We start from the raw sequence: 23,621 nt of genomic DNA on the forward strand, positions 1-23,621 counted from the left end.
TGCATCAGCAGTAAATTGTCATGCAGTTCTGGCCCCAAACTTGCTTTCATCAATAAGGGCCTGAAATAGAACCCGTCTTGCTGAAATAATTCGCCCTTAAATCTAAGAACTTGAATAATTCATAAAATCATACTTAGCCAAAATCACTTGATCATTATATATTTTGAACTGGAGGCTACTAGATGTTAATACCTTCCCTCACCAGCAGATCCAGATGCTTGGCTTCCTTGGGGGGGTTGGCTCTTGGATATTGCTACCTAGATCTTTCTGTGGCAGCCTTAATAACCAGGGAATGTGGTGTGGTAAATAGAAACTCCACTCCCTTAACTGGGACAAAGTAACACTCCTCAGCCCTCTGGGGTAGGGGCGCATGTTCCCGGTCTATGGCATATGGCTCTTACTGGTTCTGGTGTGGCATCATTCATTGGGAGTGCTATCGGGCTGAACCCTGTGAGTTGCAAGATGTTTAGGAGCTTGCGTTGTGTATCCTGGACCTTGATAAGGGAGATTAGGAGCTTCTTCACCACCCAGCATAGCAGCTTTTGAAATTGCTTGTAATAATCTGGAGGGGATGGCAAAGCTGGGGTAACTGCTTCATTGGGAAATAAGGATAGCCTTGCCAGTACTGGTGGAACCAGTGGATCTAGCTTGTAGTCTTCTATAAGGTCTGGCTGCTCTCTTGGAAGGGAGGAGTGGAATGATTCCTTATTAGATCCCACCAACCATGGGTATCATGTATGGGGCCCACTGGTCCCAGTAGGATGGATCAAAGGTGCATCATGGAAGCCCCAAGGCATGGGGTATCACCAATCCCAAGGAGTGGTGACTGGGTAGAGGTTGGTTCCAGAAAGCTCTTGATTGCCTGTGTGGACATCTCTGTTGGAGGAGGCAATGATGATTCATTTCCTCAATGACAAAAAGGCCAGATCCACTTCAATCAGCAGTGTCAACAGTTCTGTCGGACCAAAGCTGCAGCTAATAGACAGGATGGGAGATGGACTTATCCCATAGCCCAGCAGTTCTTGGTCTTTCAACCTAGGTGGTATTGCTGCCATTGTTACTGATGGTGCAGAGTCTGGTTCCGATAAAGCCCTCTTTTTATCATGGTTCTGTGACTTAGGACATTCTAAATCTTTAGGAGCTGCGCATGGAGGCTTGTACTACCTGGACATGGTGGAATCTGTCCTCTTTGGAGTGGACTTACAGGGGGATCTGCTCTTGTGTTTCTGAGAACATTTCTTGCTCTCCTGATGAACTCTGGAGATTTGATTTCCCTTGCTCCTAAATCAGCCGTGTGGTAGGAGTGCACCTCACTGACTCTGGCCAACGTACCAGGGCAGGGAGAGGGTCCCCCAGGCTGGGTCTGCCTGGCGTCTCACAGCCTTTTCCATGAGATGGTTTTTAAGCCAGAAGTCCTGCACAGGCTGGGCATGGCTAGGGAAGGAATGACAAATATTTCACCTGCTCAACATATGCACTTTCCTAAGGCAGAAAAAGCAGTGCTGGTGGCTGTCGCTGACCAAGAACGAGCGGGGAATGAAGAGACAATTTTAAAAGCCCAGTGTTCTGGGCACAATCTAATTCCCATAAAGGGAGCCAGAAGGGTTCTCTGGGGTGGGAAATCTAATTAAACATGACTTACATTATTAAAATTATTTATATTAGCTACATTAAAGATAAAAGTTAAATATTTACAGATTTGGTTCCAATGTAGGCCATGCACCAGTAAGGAGGAACAGGAGAGGTGGCTGGTCTGCCCCACCCCTTCTGCTCTCCTCATGCGCTGCACTGAGAGTATGGGCACAGGTGTGCACCAAAGGACACTGTTTGTAAAGCCAAATGTTTTAGCTACCAACAGTGCTACTGTACAGGATTAGAGGGAGACACAAAAACTTCTAAAAATGACTTCAAATACCTTTTCTGTATATGAAAAGTCACAATGCTAAAATCCAGAATTTTACGCCCTTCCAGGGTTATTTGCAAGATGTAAGTGCTGGCTTCCACTGGGAGGGTGGAAATATTTCTTTCTATGGGGATAAGTGCTATTTCTAGCCCTAATGCCCTGTTTGGATGCCAGACTAATTTTGTGGCATTTTTAGCTACAAAAAATTGTTCCTGTATGGGACTGAATCTCTTTGTAAAGTTTTATATTGTATAAATTCAATGACACTCCAAGTTACCTGAGTAGTCCATCTTTTAGATGAGACAGCGCTGATATCTGCTGGTAGAAGAGAAGGTCAGACCAGGACAGTGGCAAGATTGCTCTGATCTTCAGTCTAGTGGGTGTCGATCTTCAATCCCGGTACAAGGGAAACCCATGCTGTGTCAATATAGTCAGTATAATTTTTAGGAACAAAAAATATAAACATTTTCAATTAACTAGATTTTAACTTAGATTAGTTTGTGAATGGTTACAAGAAGGTATTTGGTTTAAATGGGAAAGAAAAAGAAAATAGATTCCCCAGGTTCCCATCTTTTATATCTGTGAGTGCATGCCCACAGGGTACACTGAATTTGTAACAAGCCGAAGAGGAACATTTTGGTGGGAATCCCTTTAAAATATTTACAGGATACCACTACTTGAAGGCTTTTGTTTTGTTCTGAAACATCTCCACACAGGAAACTCTGATTCAATTATATATTTTTGTATATTTGATTATAGTTTACATAATTCCATTGAAAAAACATGAAGTTAGAGGGAGGAAACTCAAATAAGAAAAAAAGGGTTTAGTGTTTTAAATTGTGAACTGTTCTTATTCTTATGAAAAATTAAAATCTACTTGTGGTTTTTCCAAAATGTGTGGAAAATTATGTTTTTGCAGAATCCAAACTCAAAGGAACAACAATTACTTTCCATATTTGTTGACAGTTTTAGTAAATATGTTGAATTAAATTTATTGCAAAGTCTCACTGCTAATTAGAGCTGCACAAATAACTGATCTGTTGGTTTACTAGCTGATCCAAAAAAATTAAAAAACAAATTTACTTCAGACCAACCAAAGAAATTCCCGCCCTCCCCCCTTCAATTGTTGGTGAACCAATAAAAGTTGGGGAAAAAAAAAACTGTTTGGGGGCTGAACAAAATGTTTTGCTTGACCCAAAATGAAATGAAACACTTAATTTCTGAGTTTTTAAAGAAAAATAAAATTGAATACTTATAAACAAAAAGAAATTTTGAATAGCAAAAATGAAAATGGTTTGATTAATTAAATGTCAAAACAAAACATTTTTATTTTTTAAGAAATTTTTTGGAGGCCTTATGGGAGGAGTTTCAACCAAAACAATTTCTCACAGTCAACACAAAGGAGTGAAATGTTTTGGCTGATCTGAACCTGCATTTTTTGGTGAAAAAGTTTTAGCCAAAAAAAATTTCACCCAGCTTTAGCGCTAACACTACACAATGAAAATAATTAAACTGAACAATAAAAAAGTGGTAGCCTGTTTGAAAGACACTTGTCAGTTAATTGGCTTACCGCAGTCCAGATGATTAAACTCATACAAAGCTGAAAAGAACGATGAAATTAAAATATTAGGCACACTTTCAGTGAAGGAGAACATTCCCAGAATCAGCATAAATGAGAAACAAAGACTCCAAAGAACCTTGGAGTGCAAGAGATGCATTTTATTGTATGCTCATTACGATGAGTAACACATTTAGAAATAATAATCCCACGTAACAGTGACAATCTTATTTTACAGCGTGTACATCATTTTTTACAGCCACATAAAACACTTATTTTTCTAAGAGATTTCCCAATTTAGCTTTCTGAAGTTTAGAAATATAAAAAAAATTTATTCTCAAGGAACTGATTCTCATCTGGTGCAAAAACAAAATATGAACATTATCTGAAACACAAAGCCACAATATAGCATGAAGTAAAGTTACAATTTATCATGTGAACAGCTCTGTGCAAACATGAAGCAACTAAAAGTAAAAAAGTACACATTATATGCATAACATTTTTGAACAGGTTTTTCATTAAATAGCCCTAGACCAGCTTGTTATATTAAGCGCCATTTGATTTGCAGCATGCTAACACAAAGCATTGTTTAAAGGGATGCATATTTTAAATGTATACACTGTAAACTGAAGATCCACCTCCAAACTCGAGTGGCAGCATATTTTTCTGGTTAAATACTGCATATATACTTTCTTACAGATTGAAAATGCATGTTTATAGTATGGTAGAGATTTTTAAAGAATTGATTAAAAGGTGCAATTTTATGTCTATACTGAAAATTTTATATTAGCAGGTAGGACTATAATAGCCATACCTGTTATAAACACTGCCCTAAAGAACCTCTAAGTATTTTGTATTTTAATTCAAGAAAACTATTGTGTTCTTTGAATCTTTTTTAATACTCCTTTTAGAGAAGATCTTAAAGTAGCAAGGAAAAAAAAAGTGTTGAGACAACACTATCAGCTGCATTCATTTTTTCCTTTTAAAAAAATGACAGATTCAAAGGTATTTGTCATGTGCCATACTGAACAACATTCAACTGCAGTTTCAGATAAAAAAGGGAAATTATATACATACATATTTTTAACCCTAGCACCGGAACACCACCTTTGAGCTCATAACATAATGCAATATTTTTAACATCATATCCTGCCATAAAAGAGGTTAGCAGCTCTGAAAATAGTTTTAAAAAATTACTCACTGAACCTAGACTAATAAAGGAAACAAAAAGGTTTCCCAATGAAATTTTTTTTTTTTTTTTTTTAAAAAAAAGGGGGGAGAAACCCCAAAATTTGACTAATTCTGGAATACACTTTCCAGGCACAATTTAAAAACATAATGACCAAGTGATTGACTTATATTCTTTTCAAAACTGCATAAGAAGTTAGAATTGGTTGCTTTGACAAAAAGTTTGTAAATAATCCCACCACAACTGAACAGTTTTCATATTGGAGACAAATGCTGTTACTGATGAAATGGATAACACAATCATCTTCGTTTTCTCTTCTATAGCTTAACAATGTATAATACTATTAAATAGAAGACATTCAGCAATCCTTCTGCAACCTTTCAGACATTCATCCATCTTTCTGCATTCTATAGTGCTCTTTAGGTTCTGATAAGCCACAATCATAGGACTATGAGATCCCTGTCAACCTTAATACTTTTAAGACTTTTAATACAAAGAATGTAAAGTTATGATTTAATATCAAGCTTTGAAACCAGGAGAAACAGTTCATGAGATTTTTTTCCCCAATTAGCATATCACAGTTTCTAAATTGCTTCCTTCTCAACATCATATATTACATTATGGCCTCTTTGTGATGCCTCATTATATGTTGATTTTTTTCTGATGGTCTACGGAATCCCTTTTTGCAGTATTCACACCTGTGTGGATAGTCTTTTGTGTGTATTGATATTACATGTCGCTTAAAGCCTGATGCATCCGTAGTGCTATATTCACAATACTGGCATTGATACACTTTTCTTCCACTGTGGGTCTTCATGTGCTTCTTAAGTTCGTTTTGCTGCCTAAATCCTCTCTTGCACCTTTTACATTTAAAAGGCAGGTCCTTGGTGTGAACTGAGAGGATATGTCCACTAAGTACAAAAGGATCTGAAGTTTTAAAGTCACAGTGCCTACACTGATGTATCTTTTTACCTTTGTGGGTTTCACTATGCTTTTTGAGCTCAGATGGACGATGGAAGCCTTTTTCACATACCTCACATTTGTGGGGAAAGTCCTTCGTGTGAACCGAAATAATGTGTCGTTTCAGGTCACTTGAGTTGGTGCTCTTATGGTCACAATGTGGACACTGATGAGTCTTATGTCCTTGAAATAACTCTGTGTGCTGCTGAAGTTCTTTTTCATCTGTGAATGCCTGGGGACAATGCTCACATTTAAATGGTAAATCAGTCCCATGTTTGGATTTTATGTGTGTTTTTAGATTGGACTGATCAGCACATCTGAAGACACAGTGCTGACACTGGTATGGCTTTTCTCCTGTGTGGGTCCTCATATGCTTTTTAAGCTCAGATGGATGACGGAATCCTTTCCCACACTCAACACAAACATGAGGAAAGTTCTTGCTGTGAACTGCAAGCAGATGTCTATTCAGCAGTCCCTGTTCTGCAGTCTCATAGTCACAGTATTTGCACTTGTGTAGTTTAGGCTCCTTGTCCCTCAATATCAGTTTATTAGAACTCAATGGGCTTGCCTCTCTGTATCTCCTTGTATATTCTGTAAACTCATGGGTTTTGTCAACTTTATTTATAAGTTTATGGCTTTCCAGATGGTTGTGGAAACTTACTTTTTTGTTAGTTGTAAAGTCACAATCCGTACACTGGTATTTCTTCTTAATCATATGATCTGGGTGGTTCTTCATATGCCTTTTCAGGAATCCTCTGGATTTAAATTTTTTCCCACATATGTGACAAGGGTAAACAGTTAAGGGCTGTCCGTCAGGACCTATTATAACAGCTGTTTTCAAACAAACAGAAGATGTTATGAAGAAAACTGTTAAAAGTGCTGAATTAAAAAGAACTGCTCAAGAACATTTACTTGAACTTCACACATAGAGCAAATAGTTTAGTAGCTTGAAACAACCAAATCCCAGACATCTAAAATTTTAAATACTGTTAAAAGAGTTGACTGAAGCAAGGCATAAAACCCCATTGCTACCCCAATGCATGGGCACTGGTGACACTTGTTTACTGAATGGACCACAAATTAATGGAGAGATTGCCTTGTTAATCAACCTTTCTCCCATTCCCAATTGTGTATATCTCGCCTCCCATTCATGATCACGTAATATCCCCGTGACAACTACAGGAATTGTTTATGTGGATAAGTATTAGAAAAAAATGTATTTTAGATGTCTTTTAATGCAATTTGCCAGCTGGAAATTAAGAGAGTCAGCATGATGTACCAGCCAGCAATCTGTGGACCATCAGCAAATTCTCCAGGGACAACAGTTTTAGAACAGTTGCACTACACAATTTCAGTGGTGGTAGGGGTTTTTTTTGTTGGTTTTCTTTTAACTAGTTGCAGGAAAAAGGATCTTTCCATATTAAACCAATACAATAAACAATGAAAAATATTCTACCTGTTTGCCACTGCCTGGTTTCTCCCCTCCTCCTCTTCTTGGCTTTTTGTTTAAGCGCTCTATTTGTGTTAATGCTATCACAGATTTGCAGGTACTGTGCTGCATTACCATTTTTGTTTTCTAATCGTGTATCCAAGTTATTTCCTGAATACAAAGATCAGACACCATAAAAACTATAAGCAAGTTTTTTCTTTGGGACTAGATGACTGGAATCACATGGGAGCAAGTCACTTTACATTACCTTAAAAAATAAATGTTCACTGCAGAAAGGAATGGGCAAGTTTTTTTTCAAAGGGTCAATATTTACCATAGTTATTGATAAGGCATTATATAAGAATTTAATTCAATTTGGACTCATTCTGAACTCTGTTTCCTCCACTCCCAAACCCTTAACATTCAGCCGATTATTCCTGTTCTTTCCTTCAACCTAGCAGTCCTTTATTTCCCAGTGGGCTCATTTTCCCTTCCCTGGTCACCCAAAACTGTACTAAAAGATACTGATGTACATTTCTGAGGGCTTCTGTTGTATATAGGATTGTTCTTATTTCTACAATGTTTATGTAATTGAAATTCCTTGAAGAAATGAGTTCCAAGTGTATGGAACCCTTACACATATGCATTCTGAATAGTTTGGTAGCATTCACTGATCAGGAAAGCTGTGGATTAGGAATTTGTCAATATTCCATGAAATAAGGGAGAGTCATGAATTTCTTAATGGAAAATCTGATATACAACTGTGTTTTTTCAAAAAATTATGAAAGCAAATGAATCTCTTGCTCTTGTATCAAATATAATTACACGTTCTCACCTGCTGCTTGACAGTCTTCATACCTTCTGGGCAGTCGTCTTTCATCTCCTATAGAACACAGTATTTTACTAATTCATAAACTGAAATTGTATTTGACAATGATTGTTTGAAACTCCTTGTGTGACAGAATAGCTAGCTAGCAAATTTTATTTACTGCAGAGTCCTCCCCATCCTGACCGCTCTCTACAGAGATGCCAAACCAGACAATGACCATACTGTACATATACCTCTACAAATTTGCTTTCATTCTTAGGTTCTGTAAACAACACCTAGTACGAAATAACCAAGTTCCACGATTCTCTTTTGCATGAGAGCAAGTCCAAATATCTTGCTTTCCTATCAAGAACTTGGTGCATGACAAGTTTTGGACTACTTTTCTATGTCTTGATACAATGGTCATTCAGCACTTGCACGAAGAATGCTGAAGCTCTATGGGATGAAATGGGCTACATCTTAGTAGTATTCTCATTTTCTTATTCTGGACTGAAAAAGTTTTTTCTATGCTTTTGGACTCTGTGGTTCAAACACATTTTTGTCGAACAGCTAATGGGGTTAGAAGTATATCTGGCCAGGACTTTTCTGTCAGATTAATTTTCTGATGAAAATGCCCTTTTCACAACATTAAAATTTTTCCACAAAAAATCGATTTTCCATGAGGAAAATCAAAGAGATGGCTCTTCTGGCTGCTTGCCTGGAACACTCATCAATTTCATTTTCAGCCTGCAGGGAGAAAGTTAAATTAACAAGAGTCTTCCAAGCGAGTTGCTTGCAAGCAGAAAAATTTTGAATTTTTCATCCCTGCCCACAACATTTTTTTTTAAATCATTTTTAACTTTTCATCCTGATTCAGGATGGAAAAAAATTCAAAATTGCATTTTTCACAGGAAGGGATTTCCATTTTGCAGCCAACTCCAGTTAGAACTCTGTCCTTAAACAACTGACTCTCTCTTTCATGAGTCAGAGATGATCTGAGAGGATATTCCCTTAAATATAATGTATTTACAAGTTAAAACCCTACAGCATAGTAAATATATATGATATTAATAGAATATACAGAATTTGAACCATTAAAACTTCCTAGTAAAATGTCCATACTATTCAATCCCTGTCACAGAGAAAGATGAAGATTAATTTATTAAGACCTTTTAAAAAAAAAACAACCAATACACAATTTGTTTTCCGTCAGAGGATGAAGAGTCTGATTATGCAGTATAAGGCTATGTCTACACTACCACTTATATCAGTATAACTTATGCTGCTCAGCGGTGAGAATAACCCCCCCCCCCATCTCCACGACACTGGTTACACAGACGTAAGCGCCCGTGCGAACAGCGCTATGTCTGGAGAAGAGCTTCTCCTGCCGACATAGCTATCGCCACTTCCTGGGGGTGGATTAATTATGTTGACTGGAGAGCTCTCTTCCATTCGCATAAATTGGCTACACTAGAGATCTTACAGTGGTGCAGCTGCACCACTCTTAAGCTCTCTAGTGCAGACATGGCCTAGGACTGAGAAAGGAAGATGTCTGCATGACAAACCCTAAGCTTATTTTCTCACACTCATTCCTCTTTTCTCAGATAAAACTTGTGTGAACCTTTCACCAGCCAGCTTCATGTATTTTAAACAAATTCTTTTAGTTTACGCAAGATTCTATAATGCTCAGTAGCTGACCTCAAGATATGCAAGGGAAATTTGCATGCTAGACATCCCTGAACTAGTACCTGGAACAACTTTAACAAAACCTTACAAACTACAATGCTTTCCCTTATATAAAACCCAACACTAAGCAAGGTATTTATTATGATTAAGAAAAAACAGATATTAAAATAATTTAAGGGCTGTCTGGCAGGCTAGTGAACAAAACGCTAGAGTTTGGGACTAGCATTTTTCTTCATTCCTTAGTTGCAAGAGTCTGAGGGCATTCTGGAGAAAGTATACAAAGCCGCTGAAATATCACTTAGATATTTCAATGTCTGACTCTTGTAAGTTAATGACTGGCTACAGACACAGCTCTTTACAATTCTCCTTAGACAGAGCTAAGAGGTAGGAAAGTCATGCTCTACAAGACTTGGGAGCTAAGTTAGGGGAAAAATAAGAGGAGGCATTCCCACGAAAAGAAGAATCTAGGATCCTACCATAAGCAGCAGCCCAAGCAACAGGAACAAAAGTTTTATTCACACCAGAGTCTTCAAGTTGTGTGTCTGGAAGTGATGTTGCTTCCTCTTCACCTACAATGACCTCCATATAAACTTCATCTGCTATTTCAGCACAACCTACATTTAAGGAGGAGAAGTTGTGATTCTGGAATTAATTTTACTGTATGTTCAGCCTAAATTTTCCTTTGCTTATTTTCATATTATTATTCTGCTTAGTAGGGGTACCCACTGCACAATTCTCTTCCTTCCCCAAAATACTTGTACAGGGTTATATTGTTTTATCCACATATATTGCTAGACCTGAGACAGAAAAAATAACTATCAACCAAAAGAAGCTTGTAAGTGTGTAACTGTTGATGGTTCTTTGCCACTTTGCCAGAATAAGTACTGTTCTACTTAATAAAATGTAAAAAGTGATCTAAAAGGGTCTTGACACTTTCAATAACAAAGTTGTTTAAATGAGCTAAACAAGATTTTAGCATGGTAGTTTGTTAGGCAAACTGAAAAATTAGCAAGTTGCAAAAATCAATTACTTATTGACTTAATCAACGATCACATTAAATTCAATACAAATAATCTACTGCTTGTATAGGATAGGCACAATATGTATTTTATAATAACTATAGGCTACTCTTATTTGTGGGCAAGGCAAGGTATGATTTCCACTACTTTAAATCTGGGAGCAATTATTCACAAACATGAAAAAGTTCCTTTTAGAAAGTGACCAATATTATGCATACAGTTTTCATTTCTGGTATTATTTTTTAAATGTACTTTTTTTAAAAAAAGAATTCTTACTAATATCTTCATCTTCCTGAGAAGAGTCCTTAACAGCCATGTAAACCATCTTTTCTCGCTGCATTCTGCCTACAGCTCCCTGCTCAATGACTCCAGCTACAGAATGTCCATTGTGGAAGTCACTCTCTGTGACAATTTCTGTTCCTCCTTGAAAAAGAAAAACACAGTCAATGTAAACAAGATAATCTAGAATATCATCTCATGAGAATTAAATTAGAAAAATGTTTTATCAGTATTTTTTTCTGTTTTAGACAGCCATTTAGTAAAACCCCGATTAAATGCTTTGAAATAAATGTTTTCTTGCCATTATAAATTTCATATTTGTTACTCATTAGTGGCACATTAGACAAAACCCTCCTTTCTCACCAGTATATTGACAAAAATTAGGGCTGAATGGTTGGATAGTACTATTCGGGGGGGGGTATCATAGCCATAAACCGTGTCAGTTTTTGCATGCTAGTAGTGTGTTAAATATGAACAGAAATATTATGTGTCACCCCAAAGCTTCTATTTTATGCTGTGTTTTGAATATTGTGCTGGCAAAAACCAGACTTGAGATTCTTCCTTGAGAAAGGAAGTTAAATTGGGTTGACATAACCAGCAGACCACTACGAAGATGTTATTTCACATACTGCAAAACAGTGGATTTTATTAAAGAACACAAAACTAGCATTTTCAAACTACTGAATCAATAAACAGAACGTAAGACCGTACCTATTTCCACATCATCCTCAGCTTCAGCTTTAAATATATACACTTTTATAACTTCTGAACCAAATCCATCATCTTTAGAAACATCATCGTGTGAAACCTCAGTGCTGATTTTTAAAGGTGTGCTTCCAATATGGTCTAATTTTTCTCCAACATCATCCACTGTAAAAATAAAAAAAGGACAGTGAGGTTCACGCACAAATTTTGTTAGGACTCAAGAAGTGATCTCTAGCAAGTTTTCCTCACATATTCAATATGTAAGATCCAATGGAACTACTATTATAACAGATTTCAGAGTAGCAGCCGTGTTAGTCTGTATCTGCAAAAAGAAAAGGAGTACTTGTGGCACCTTAGAGACTAACAAAGCTTTTGCTCAAATAAATTTGTTAGTCTCTAAGGTGCCACAACTACTCCTTTTCTTTTTACTATTATAAAAGCAGTTATACAGACAGTTCCTTTTCCTTTTATATCCTAGTCTATTTTAGTAAAGTACAGTACTCAATTTCATTATCAAAACTTAGTAAATGAAGGACAAACATGGTTGTAAAATGAATCACACAGGAAGCACCCTCATTAAGTAATTAAAAAGTACCTGATATTTATTCTATTGTAAACTATTAAGCCTAGAAGGTATAGATGGATCAAAAAGTAAAAACATAAGACATATCTAATATAATTAAAAAACAAACCCAGAACCTGCTATTTTAATTCTTCTGAGATTTTCAAAATGCTCTACTGTTGACAATATCTATTACTAGTAACTAACAGCTGTTATTCTTATCAAATGTGTTTTAGTCTGGCTGTGAGGTTTTGGGGTCAGTTATTATCCTGGCAAGTATATTTTTGAGATTTTGTCTCTTGCTAGTTAAAAGTTGAGATAGTAATATTTGGATTAATGTCCAACTATGTGAAGTTGAGCTATCTGCCATCCTTCATGTCTATAACTGAAGGATTAAGTCACCTACTACTCAATCTACTTACTTTTATCAATACAATCAAATTCTTACATTCAAACTACTATTAAGTGGAAGAGCAGAGTTTTAATAAAGTAAATGTTAACATATATAGGGCTGATTTCATAGCAAAGGACACTGAAAAAGCCTGATCAGAAAATGCTTGCTGTTGTGTGCCCTTTGTTAATCATGTATTGACAGAACACTACCTACTCCCTTTGCACATGGGCAGCATAAGGTTAATGCAACACTGAATATCCACTGAAGCCCTCAAATGAGGAATGAATTCCACACTTTGAAATAAGCTGTAACCCATACTGGATCATTTTCCAGATTCAAAAATATGTATATTATATTAGACATACAAAAACCGTGAGAATTTCTTTAAAAAGAGATGGGTTATTTCTTTATGACTTGGCATAATCTACTCTGAAAGTCATTTTAATGATACCTACTCAACTGCAGCAGGTTTTTTTGGTGTCACTGATGAAACTTGTGAATCTCAGAAGTCTTTGAATGAGTCAGAACAATACTGGAGCTACTGAAAACAGAACTAAATAGACATAAAGCAGCTAATTGATTAACATTAAAAAATCAACAAATACTAATGTAAAGTATTACAAAATTAAATTTCTGTAATTTAATAAAGATTAAAAAAATGTGAAAGAATAGGAGACTACATAATCTTTTGCATATTTCAAGCTTTTTTAAAAAAAGATTGGGTTGTAAATGGGGAGGGAGTTTGTAAAAGACAAACTTGGATCACTGAAAGCAATTGTAAATTTCTCCTCTTCTGGATGAGCTTAAACCTTTTTCCTTTTAATTTAAAGAATTTATGGCTGATCTTGTTTTATTGAAATCAGTGGGAGCAGGATCAAGCCCTTATTTCTTAAACATGTCCTGAATAACTGTATTGTATAACATCCACCACCTCCCACCTAAGAGGACTGCATGATGTCCAACATAAGAAAACAAACCCCAAAAATAGCAAAACTGGAAAGGAATCTACAAATACCTTTGATTAATAAGTTTACCAGTATCAGGCTGTTAATACAAACTTTATATATGAAGCAGCTATAGCATGCACTATTAGAGCATGCTCATGTTATCAGAATGGTGTTTCCACAGATAAGACTAAATCCAACTATCCATGTGCCTTTTAAAGGAAAGGAAGGGAGAGCTAAGATAACCAATGTTTTGTCTATTAAAGGGTGCTATCAACTTAAATATTTTGAATCTGACTATTTTATAATATCTTGGAACGGACTAATTTTCTGCTAAAGCATCTTTAATGACCTGATCCTTTTTATTTAAAAAATCCTTTAAAAGTTACAGGATTTTCTGTTCCATTTTTGATGTCTTTCCAATTAAGTCCTCAATCTTGCAAAGATTTATGCACATGCTTTGTTCTACCAAAGTGAGTAGTTCCATTCCTAAATCTTTGCGGTATTGGAAACTGACTATACAGGAGAAGAATGAAACTGACTACACAAAGTGCTGTTAAATGTATAAAATAAAAAGTATAAAAAATTTACACTAATTTAATGGGTTACTTGTAACTATAATAGGTATAAAACTGAGGTAAAGTGATTTTAAGATGATGACTTTAATCATCATCCACTTTTCTGTTTTTTAATTTACAGATTTTACACACAATCAATTTAAATACAACAAATAAACATGTTAATACTTTAAAGATTGTTCAAAAGTGGAAGCCTTCTCCTATCAGGAACAGTGGAATAATCAATTACATTACTTTTCTTCATATAGTGTATATTGATGTATATTGTATCTTATCGCTTAATATACAACTTACTTTTAACCACATCTGTTAAAAATTCTAAATCCCTGCTCTGGCAGGCAACATTATTGCAATAACTAAAATATCAGAAGTATTTCTAAACCAACAAACATCCTCAGCCTGATTCTGAGAGAGGCTAAGCACATACAACTGAAACCGAAATCAACAAGTTTTCCTAAACTATATATACCTAGACTCTCTGAAAATTAAGCTGCTCCTCTTTTAATAAGTGGAGCTGAAATATACTCAAAATGTTTAAACTGAATATAACAAAATTTGGAGTCAACTCCTGAAATAAATCTGCAACGTAATAGATATATTTAGGAAATCTGGATGGTTTGAGGGAATGGTAAAGGAATATAGTTGTTTTCACTTCTAGAATGATGAAACATATCTAGCTCACCCTCAGTAGCAATTAAAAAGTTAACTATAAGTTCTACCACTTACTTTGCTAGTCTATATGAAATAAGGTTGGTGATCTCAGTGCACTTTTCAGAGACAGTCATATTAGAAATAAAATCATCATAGTTAGCACTAATTAGTTTTTGTCCACAGTGTTAGCAGAGAGACTGAGAACTGAAGTAATTTCTAATTCCCAGAGATTTCCTCTTTGACGATAGGCAGTGTCCAGATGCTTGCTTGAACAACACCCATAAACAATACATACTGTATGGACTTCTTAAGAGGACTCCAGTTACACAGGCTGTTAATCTAGTGCCTTTAGGAATACTAAATTCACATTTTTGTAAAGTATTCGTTTTAAAACAGGAATAAAAGTTTCTACATCACACAGTAAGTCAGTAAAATAATGGTGAACAGAACACCAGTCTCCTGGCTCTGAGTTCTCCACTATAAACATAAGATAATGCTGTTTCCTCATTTATAAAAAACAACAACCAGATTGCTTTAGAAATATATGCTGTATCCTCCCAAATAAGCACAAGAAGAGGAGCATTCAGCACACTTATAACTTAAATCTTACCTTTTTTAGTTGTTTTCAGGTGTGTGATGTCCAGATTCACTGTGGATTGCCAGCTCCCAATTCATGTGATATCTCAACATGCACTATGCTGGTGATATCACACCCACCAAAGAAGTCCCATGATTTTACAATTTTGCAAAGTTTTCTAAAGTTTAATATGTTTATTTTATATACCATATGGTACAATATAGGAAATATATATATTAAAATATTTTAGCAAACTATGCAACACTGTATTGTAATATACTAAAAAGGAGGTGGTGGTGGAACATTACCTTACCCCTAAAGGCCAGCTCCAGTGTTGTTCTTTGGTGGGTATGAGGTCCCCCGCATAGTGCTTACAGGGCCAACACATAGACCAGAAGCTGGCAATCCCCTGTGGGTCTGAATATCGCAAACCTGAAAAACAAAAAACAAAAAGTATGTTTTAAGTTACAAGTGTGACAATTGTCCCATTTACCCTGGTTATCTGGTGTGTACAGTATACAGATTAAAATCTCATTTTGTTTGTTTTAAATAATCTAAAAGGTAGTTATATTTAAAACAAACTTTCTATCTTAACTTCTAAATTTCCCTTTTTTTTTTTTTTTTGTGGTGACGCTAATGCAGGGATCGGCAACCTATGGCCTGTGGCCTGCCAGGGTAAGCCCCCTGGCGGGGCCAGGCCAGTTTGTTTATCTGCCGTTGTTTATCAGGTTCGGCCGATCGCAGCTCCCATAGGCTGCGGTTCGCCACTCCAGGCCAATGGAGCTGTGGAAAGCGGCGCGGACCGAGCGATGTGCTGGCTGCTACTTCCCACAGCCCCCATTGGCCAGGACGGCGAACTGCGGCCAGTGGGAGCTGCGATTGGCCGAACCTGCGGACGCTGCAAGTAAACAAACGGGCCCGGCCCGCCAGGGGGCTTACCCTGGTCGGCTGCGGGCCAAAGGTTGCCGAACCCTGTGTTAACGTATCCCATTGGGTCATTTTAAGTCTCCAGAAACTGTGATTTGACATATCCAATATGCCATCGCTTGATTTGTAAGTATATTAAGAATTGAGTTTTCAACCTTATGATTTTTACCTGATATGCTCATAATGCTTCCATTAATGTAAGAAGTTAAATTCATCTGCACAAAACAAAACAGATCAATGGTGACAAACTTCTAGTGAAAACTTTGACTGTTACAAAGTTTTCTGTGCATATAAACTTCTGAGCAAAAAGATCAAACTATACTTATTAGTTTCCAGGTAACATTTACCACTAAAATAAAGATTTTTCCTTATAAATTTATAGGATAGCCAGAGGAGATACAAACTTAAAATGGTGAAAACTACATTTAAGCAGTATTAACACTGTAACACAAAGCAGCAAGATAAGGTAATTTTGAACTAAAGCTCCAAGCTTTAATCCAGCTTTTTGTCCCAGAACATTGTATACTGTAGGGGGTTCCCAAACTGTGTTCCACAGAGCACTTGGCGGTGATCCATGAAGAGCTAGCAGGTCATATGAAGTAAGATCTTTGTTTCAAGATGTTACACTTCATTAAAAGACAGCTAAAAATAATATAAATACTTTTCTAAGATTATGGTTCCATATAAACAATTGCTGTTGTTGACAAAGGATGTTATGTGTTCATGAATCAGAAAAATGTCCATGCGATAATCTCTCTGTTCAGAAGTGGTCCACACTACAAAAAAGTTTGACAACCCTGGTAATATATCATGGGGAATCATAGCATACAATTATACTCCTTTAATATATGTTGCATATTTGACTATACAGTAAAACATCTATACTAATCTGAGGTTTCAAATTCTTGGCTCGCTAGACATATTTATCTGTCCCAGCATGACAGATTCAGATTCTGTGGAAAACAAGTTCTCATTTTCTTTAAGGAAACAAAAAGAACCACTATCTAGCTGTAAAAATGTACATATTATCTTCAGAAGCATAACCAATTCAGCGCCATCTTATAAAATCTGAAAAAACAGCTCCATAGGACTGATTCTGCAAGGTGATGAGAACTCTGGTCTCAATCAACCAAAACATTTAAGTATATGCTTAACTTTACGGTTAATTTTAAAGTTAGCATATACTTTGTTGCACCAGGACTGGAGTGCTCAGCACATTACAGGATCAAGCCCCATGAAAGGTGAGAACTGTCCTAGTGGTCTAAATGAGATGATGACTTTAAAGCCTAATAATGACACTTCAAAAACCAGATTTTCTTATAACTCAGGTTGCAATTGTGTTTACTCAGACCATGATGTGCCTAAAACACAGTCACAACAACTACCATCAAGTTAAAGTTATCTACCTTAGAAGGAATTCCAAAGATGACTTTACTTACAATTACAAGGATGCAGTTGGAAATATCGCAGTTACAGAACACAACTCATCATAAGTACTCTGTTAGAAAGGAGGAATTCTTTCAGTGAAAACAACTGAGCATTATAATGGTGTTCCTTTTCTCACAAAACATACACAGGAATACCACTGCTGTAGAAAGTCTGATTTGCTTTCATAATGGTTTCTTTGTGTTCTTGTTCAAAAACCCTCACTAGTTTAAGTGACATATTTAAAGTGCCCTTGCACGCAGCACATGACATTACATTAAGGACAGACGGATGAAAACTATAGCTCTGTCTCTCCCACAATTTTGGAAAAAAATCTAAACATGTTATACTCCTAAAAATGTTTTGGAAAACAGCATCACAGACATGTTTCAAAATGTAGAATGTATAAGATATATTTGAATACAGTGATTTGTATTTATCCTGAAAATTTTAATAAAAGCAGTTTATTGAAAGTAGATCTCTGAAGTTTTTACACACTTGGCATTCTCATCATTTATTGAGATGGGTTGCTACCAGCTATATAAAATGATTATTGGACAATCAAAACCTATTCTGGCCTAGTAAAATTTCACTAGCTGTAATTCAGAAAAGCTGCAAGTTTGCACTGACAAATATTGTGTATACTAACTAACCTACATGGAAGTCCTGTGGGTGAGAGTGAAAACTGGTACCAGACATCTAATTGTCAATATCATTTAATTGTAGAAAAAAAGTATTATTTGCCTACTTTGCAGTTTTCCCACAGTTGTTCTCACTCAGCCAGCTGTACCCTAATTGCAGGTAGCTAATAATTTATGTGCACTCCCCACAGTGCAATATAGGGCAAGAAGCCAGTTTTCATTTTTAGCCTCAGATCAGAGGTGTCAGTCAATAAATGCGCATATTTTTAAGTTTAGTTCAGATCAGGCAGTGGAACATAAAGCTGGCTACTATGTTTTTGCTTTACAAACAAACCTATTGTCAGACAAATGTATAGCCTTTAACGTTTTTATGTTAGCCAATATGGTCAGGGACACAACTCCATACTCCGGGTGTCCCCAAACCGCTGACTACCAGAAGATGGGACTGGATGATAAGGGAATTACCCCACTCTGTTCATTCCTCTGACACTATCAGAAGACAGGATACTGGTCTAGATGGACCATTGGTCTGATCCAGTATGGCCATTCTTATATTATGTTTTTTTTCTAGCTTGATGCTATTGATGAAACTTGAAAAACGCTATTTTCTGCACATATTTCCATAATTTGATAATTATGTTTTTTTTAATTTACTGTATCACTGCAAGGTTAAATTACAGTATATTAAAAAGATTTTTTTTAAAAAAAACACCCATTGTTCAGAAATTACACACACACATGAAAAATCTAACTCTTGGCACCAAGTCATTAATTTGGCAAGAGACTGTTTTTTCAGAGAGTTCAGGTGCACAGGATAGCAAGATTTCAGTGTTAATAACTTCTCCCTACTGGACCACTTCTAGTTGAAATAATCTCCTATTCATATCTACCTTTATTTCACTTACAAGATATCATTAAGTAGTCTTCAGATGTGCTCTTGCCATCATCATCATCTTCAGTTTTTATTGTAACCGTAGAACCAGGAACAGTACTGGCTGCTTGAATCACAGTTTCTGTATCTGAATTAGTTACAAGAACTTCTTCTGAAACCATTGTGGGTGAGTCAGCTCCTGACACAGAGTCTTGCACCACATGTTCCAAATGTCCATCAGGACCCGTAACAAGGTCAGCCACAAAAACCTGATCAGGAACTCTAACAGTTTCTGTTATTAGATCAGAAGTCAAAACATGATCACTGGTATCTAAAGCTTCTTCAATAGCAACATCAGCTTCCAACACAGATTCAGGAACAATTACACCTTCTGTTACAACATCAGTTTCAGTGATGATATCTGGTCCTTGGACAACTTCAGCAGCTAAGCCATGATCAAGAGTTATCCCATCATCCGTGACAACATCAGAAACTAGTACAGCTTCAGGAACTGATACAACAATATGGTCACCATCTATATGAGCAGTGCCAGCCATTCCAGCCACTGTGAAACAATTGTGAATGAGAAAAAATGTTAACATTCACACTACGGTATCACATGTACTGTATGTAAGGAATATAACTAAGGTAAAGGCTATGCATAGAAGAGTGCTCCCTTGCCTTCTAACAAATTTCATTACATTTTACATACCTCCAGATAAGAATGAACACAATCTTGTAAAAGTCTATGATTTTAAAATTAAACAAAACAAAAGCACAAAATCCCCCAAATCTTTCTTTAAAAGGAACATTAGGTCAAATCTGCCCCCCAATTTAGGTTTAATAAAACTGAGATTTAAAAGACAAAAGGTCAGTAGCTGATTCTATTATATGTATTCCAAAAAAGCTAAAACATTTTTCTATTATGCTAGCAACTTGAATGCTGCATTATTTTGTTAGTGCAACAGAGCCCAACAGCAAATCTGACTAAACAGCATGAGGCTGGCTGGCTTTGCTGACACACAAGATAACAGTTTCCTTAAACATCAAAATGTGCTACTGGAACATCCTTAACACTTTAAACATCAAAAACTGGAGAGTTCAAACTGTCAAAAATATCACTTGTTTTACTTGCTTATCAAATTATGGCAGAGGTTTCAGTTAGTCACTCTAGTAAATATTAACAATTTTCCTTTCTAGGAAACATAGCCGACAGGGATCTGGGCTACAAGAGAAGCCACGTTAGAAATATCCAATTATTTTAAAGCCTAAATAAAAACAATAATTTTAATCGTTATGAATAAAAAGATTCAAGAACATATGCCCTTTTAAAATGAAGGTGGTAAATAATATTTTCCATTTTTATTGTAATTGTAATTAATTTGGTACATTCCAAGGACTTATGCCATTAATACTAGCTCTGCAGAATGGTTGTCCCCATACAAATAAATAAAATAATAATAATAAAAAAACCCTCTCTGTTGATAGATGGCAGAGTTAGGGACCTGCAGGTCCAGGAGACAGTCATGTCTGCCCACTGTACCATTCCTCCCACAATACTGGAGGCTGGTACAGTCCCTATTATCTTACTTTTGCCCTGTCTACATGAGAAAACAGTAGCAAATTAACTAAATTAGTTTAGAAACTGCTTTAGTTAAATCAATGCAACATCTTGGCTGGACATTCATTTCAATTTAGGAGCTTCTAAACATAATTAGCTAAATAGATACAATTTTCTTGCATACACAAGGCCTTTGATTTCCTCTCTATACACAGGCATGCATGCAGAGGGAATTCAGACAGCAGCTAGTGGGAAGATCATAAGAACATGGATCTAAAGGGACTCAAGCCATTATGCTCCAGGAGAGCCTAAGATTTAATGCGGAAGCCCAAGATCTGTCAGAAAATCTCTCAGATTGCTGGCCAGTCATGGAGCCCAGAGGCCTTGTCTGTTCCAAAAGGAGGAGAAAGGCTAAATCCAGGCTAAATCCTGTCCTTTTACCATCCTAACATATCAAAAGGAAACAGCAATTAAAAAAAAAAATCGTCACATTGCCTTTTAAGATAAAGATCTTGTTGAACCACCTTCTCTGTTTAAGGATCTCAGACTGTAAGCTATTGAAAGCCTCTATTCCCATTTAATCAATGAGGATTGAGGGTACTCAGCACTACGGAGGAGGCGTTCAGCACTTTTTACAAACTGCCCCTTAGTCAACTCACTGAAGTTCTACTTCATCCAGAATTAATGCTGAAATTTTTAAAGCAGACTTTTTCCACATGATAAAAGTGGGAATTCAGATACGTATAGCTTGTTTCCTGAAGGACTGCCTCTGTATGGCATTGTGAAGACAAAATTAAATACATACTAAATATTATTATAAACCGTTAGTTAACCTTACATTTGAGCTACATTCAATGATGTAGAAAATATGTTTTATTTAAAAAGATCTCTCCCATTTTGTGCATTAATGTTTAAAAATAAAATGTTTTACCAAAATCTTGCATAATCATAGTGTGAGGCATTTTGGACTCTTGTGACTGCAATCCAAGACTTCCACCACCTGGATCCATAGTCAGCTAAGCTCTTTCACAAATAGCTGTAAAAACAAAATTGTAATTTATATTAAATGCATATCATATTAATGTTTGTTTAGCTCTACTGGACTAAAGTCTGATTCACTCCGTATAAGTCCATGCGTGCAGACATGGAAATGTGTCCCTGAAAAACGGAAGGAAAAAAAATAGATGCTACCTTACACAATTCACTTTGTCATATTATTTTATGATCCTGTATTAGATCTCAATCCTGCAAACACATCCATGAGTAGCCTGATAAAGTCAAAAAGCACTGAAGTGTGCAAAATTAAGCAACTGCAAGTATTTGCTGGACTGGGCTTAGTTACAAAAGCAAACAAGTAAAAACTTTGTGATGCACTGTTTACGTTACAACTTGTAAAAATTTACCTAGAATGTGCTACTGGAACATCCTTAACACTCAGAACTCCAGACAGACACATAGCTTTACCTCAAGGGGTACTAATTGAGCCCAAACCTTTTGTATCTATTTTGGGAGTAGAATATAAAAATATGCTCTGAAATTCTCCCCACAACATGACTAATGACAGATCATTAAAATGTCTAAAGCACTACTGACAATAGCAACAAATTATGTGCCAAGTATTAGTTAGCAACAGAAGACAGTTACCTACATCTTATTAGACACACAAAAAGCTGTTATGAAGCAGTTTGAGTTGCTACACATACAACTTACCTACCCACAAAAATAAGGAAATCAAAGGTAAGCCACCTAACAAGCACACACATTCAACCCACAAGCATACACTTTAACATTACAACTGCAATACGCTACAGATCATGCACCAAAACCTTAACTCTGTCCCATTTTCATCCTTCTGCACATACTTTTTACCTGATTATTTCCTCCCTTCCCCAACACTAACCATGTAGACATCTGGTGTAGCAGAAGGCTGTGATGAGAGAGGGTAGTCTGGGAAAGGGTTGTGGCTGTAAAGGCAGTTAAAGGGGATGATGGAAGCTAACATTCCAGGTGGATACCTGGTTTAAGTTATCAAGGCATGGTCTGTGGCATATTGTAGTTGTAGTATTAGTAAGGTGGAGCAGAGAGCTGTAGTGTAGAAGACTTTTTGTGTCTTTGCTTTTGAGAGTTTTCCAGGTAGGTTGTGTGTGCTTTCCAAAAATGTTTATATATAACTTTCTTAGGGATTTTTTAAAATAAAAATCTGTCAGTAGCTGCACACTAACCCTTCTGTTGGAGGATAAAATCTGACAAATTGTAGCTCCTATGGGTTTGTTTTCATTGCTTTGTTAGCTGGAGGTATAACTCAAGTTTTGCCCCAACCCAACTTCTGTCCACAAAGAAAATCTCTAGGTGGAGTTAAGTGGTGCTTTAAGATGTAAGCTAGCTCATCCATCAGAGATGGGGGAGGGGGCTGGAGAGGGGTCGGATGAGGGGCTGAAGTTCAAATGGTGATGAAGCTGGAGCTAGTAATGCTGTGGGGATGAAGTTATAACAGCTCAATGGCTAATCCAACTACCCTGCTAATTCAATCATTCTGTGCTGCTAATCAAATCACTCTGCAGTGTGTTGTTTTGCAGTGTGGTCACTCTCACTCCAGCTTGCTAGCTCCAGTGGAATAACTCTAGTGTACCAACTGGAGTTAACTATTTAGCTGTTGCAGGGAAGACAACAAGTTATACCATGAATAGCAGCTGAACAAGGCATTATTATTTTTATTTGAATTGCAACAGCGTCTAGCCCCAGTTGCAGACCGGTTCCCATTGTGCCAGGCGCCACACAAACAGAACAAAAAGACAGACTGGAAGTTCATAGGGACAGGGACTAAGTATATGACAAGGGACACAAGATGGATACAAGCAGATGGGGGAGCACAAGACAACAATAACACAGTATAGGTCAGGGTCCCCCCAGATCCCTGCTTCAGGCCCCTGTACTGTCTCTTCTCCTGCCCTGCC

General features: G+C 36.6%; 1 protein-coding gene across 17 annotated transcripts in view; it reads right to left on the bottom strand.

The window, feature by feature from the left end:
- The window catches only part of ZNF711 (zinc finger protein 711), a 78,288-nt gene that overhangs the window by 33,790 nt on the left and 20,877 nt on the right, over positions 1-23,621 (bottom strand). For 7 of the 17 annotated variants that reach the window (XM_077827157.1, XM_077827161.1, XM_077827158.1 and 4 more), the window contains exons 2-11: positions 21,599-21,703; positions 19,141-19,671; positions 11,543-11,701; positions 10,829-10,975; positions 10,010-10,147; positions 7,875-7,922; positions 7,067-7,210; positions 6,272-6,441; positions 3,474-3,503; positions 2,181-2,320 (exon numbers count right to left, since the gene is read on the bottom strand). In XM_077827157.1, coding sequence (XP_077683283.1) covers positions 2,294-2,320; positions 3,474-3,503; positions 6,272-6,441; positions 7,067-7,210; positions 7,875-7,922; positions 10,010-10,147; positions 10,829-10,975; positions 11,543-11,701; positions 19,141-19,671; positions 21,599-21,677 — 1,473 coding nt within the window. In that variant the 5' untranslated portion in view covers positions 21,678-21,703 and the 3' untranslated portion in view covers positions 2,181-2,293. Of the gene's footprint in view, positions 1-2,180; positions 2,321-3,360; positions 3,504-3,597; positions 6,442-7,066; positions 7,211-7,874; positions 7,923-10,009; positions 10,148-10,828; positions 10,976-11,542; positions 11,702-12,947; positions 14,332-15,275; positions 15,527-16,338; positions 16,385-17,608; positions 17,654-19,140; positions 19,672-21,598; positions 21,704-23,621 lie in introns of those variants that run through there. The other 10 variants (XM_077827146.1, XM_077827147.1, XM_077827148.1 and 7 more) reach the window with 8 other exon arrangements.

This window comes from Eretmochelys imbricata, chromosome 9, assembly GCF_965152235.1.
Source record: "Eretmochelys imbricata isolate rEreImb1 chromosome 9, rEreImb1.hap1, whole genome shotgun sequence".
NCBI classification, from domain to species: domain Eukaryota; kingdom Metazoa; phylum Chordata; order Testudines; family Cheloniidae; genus Eretmochelys; species Eretmochelys imbricata.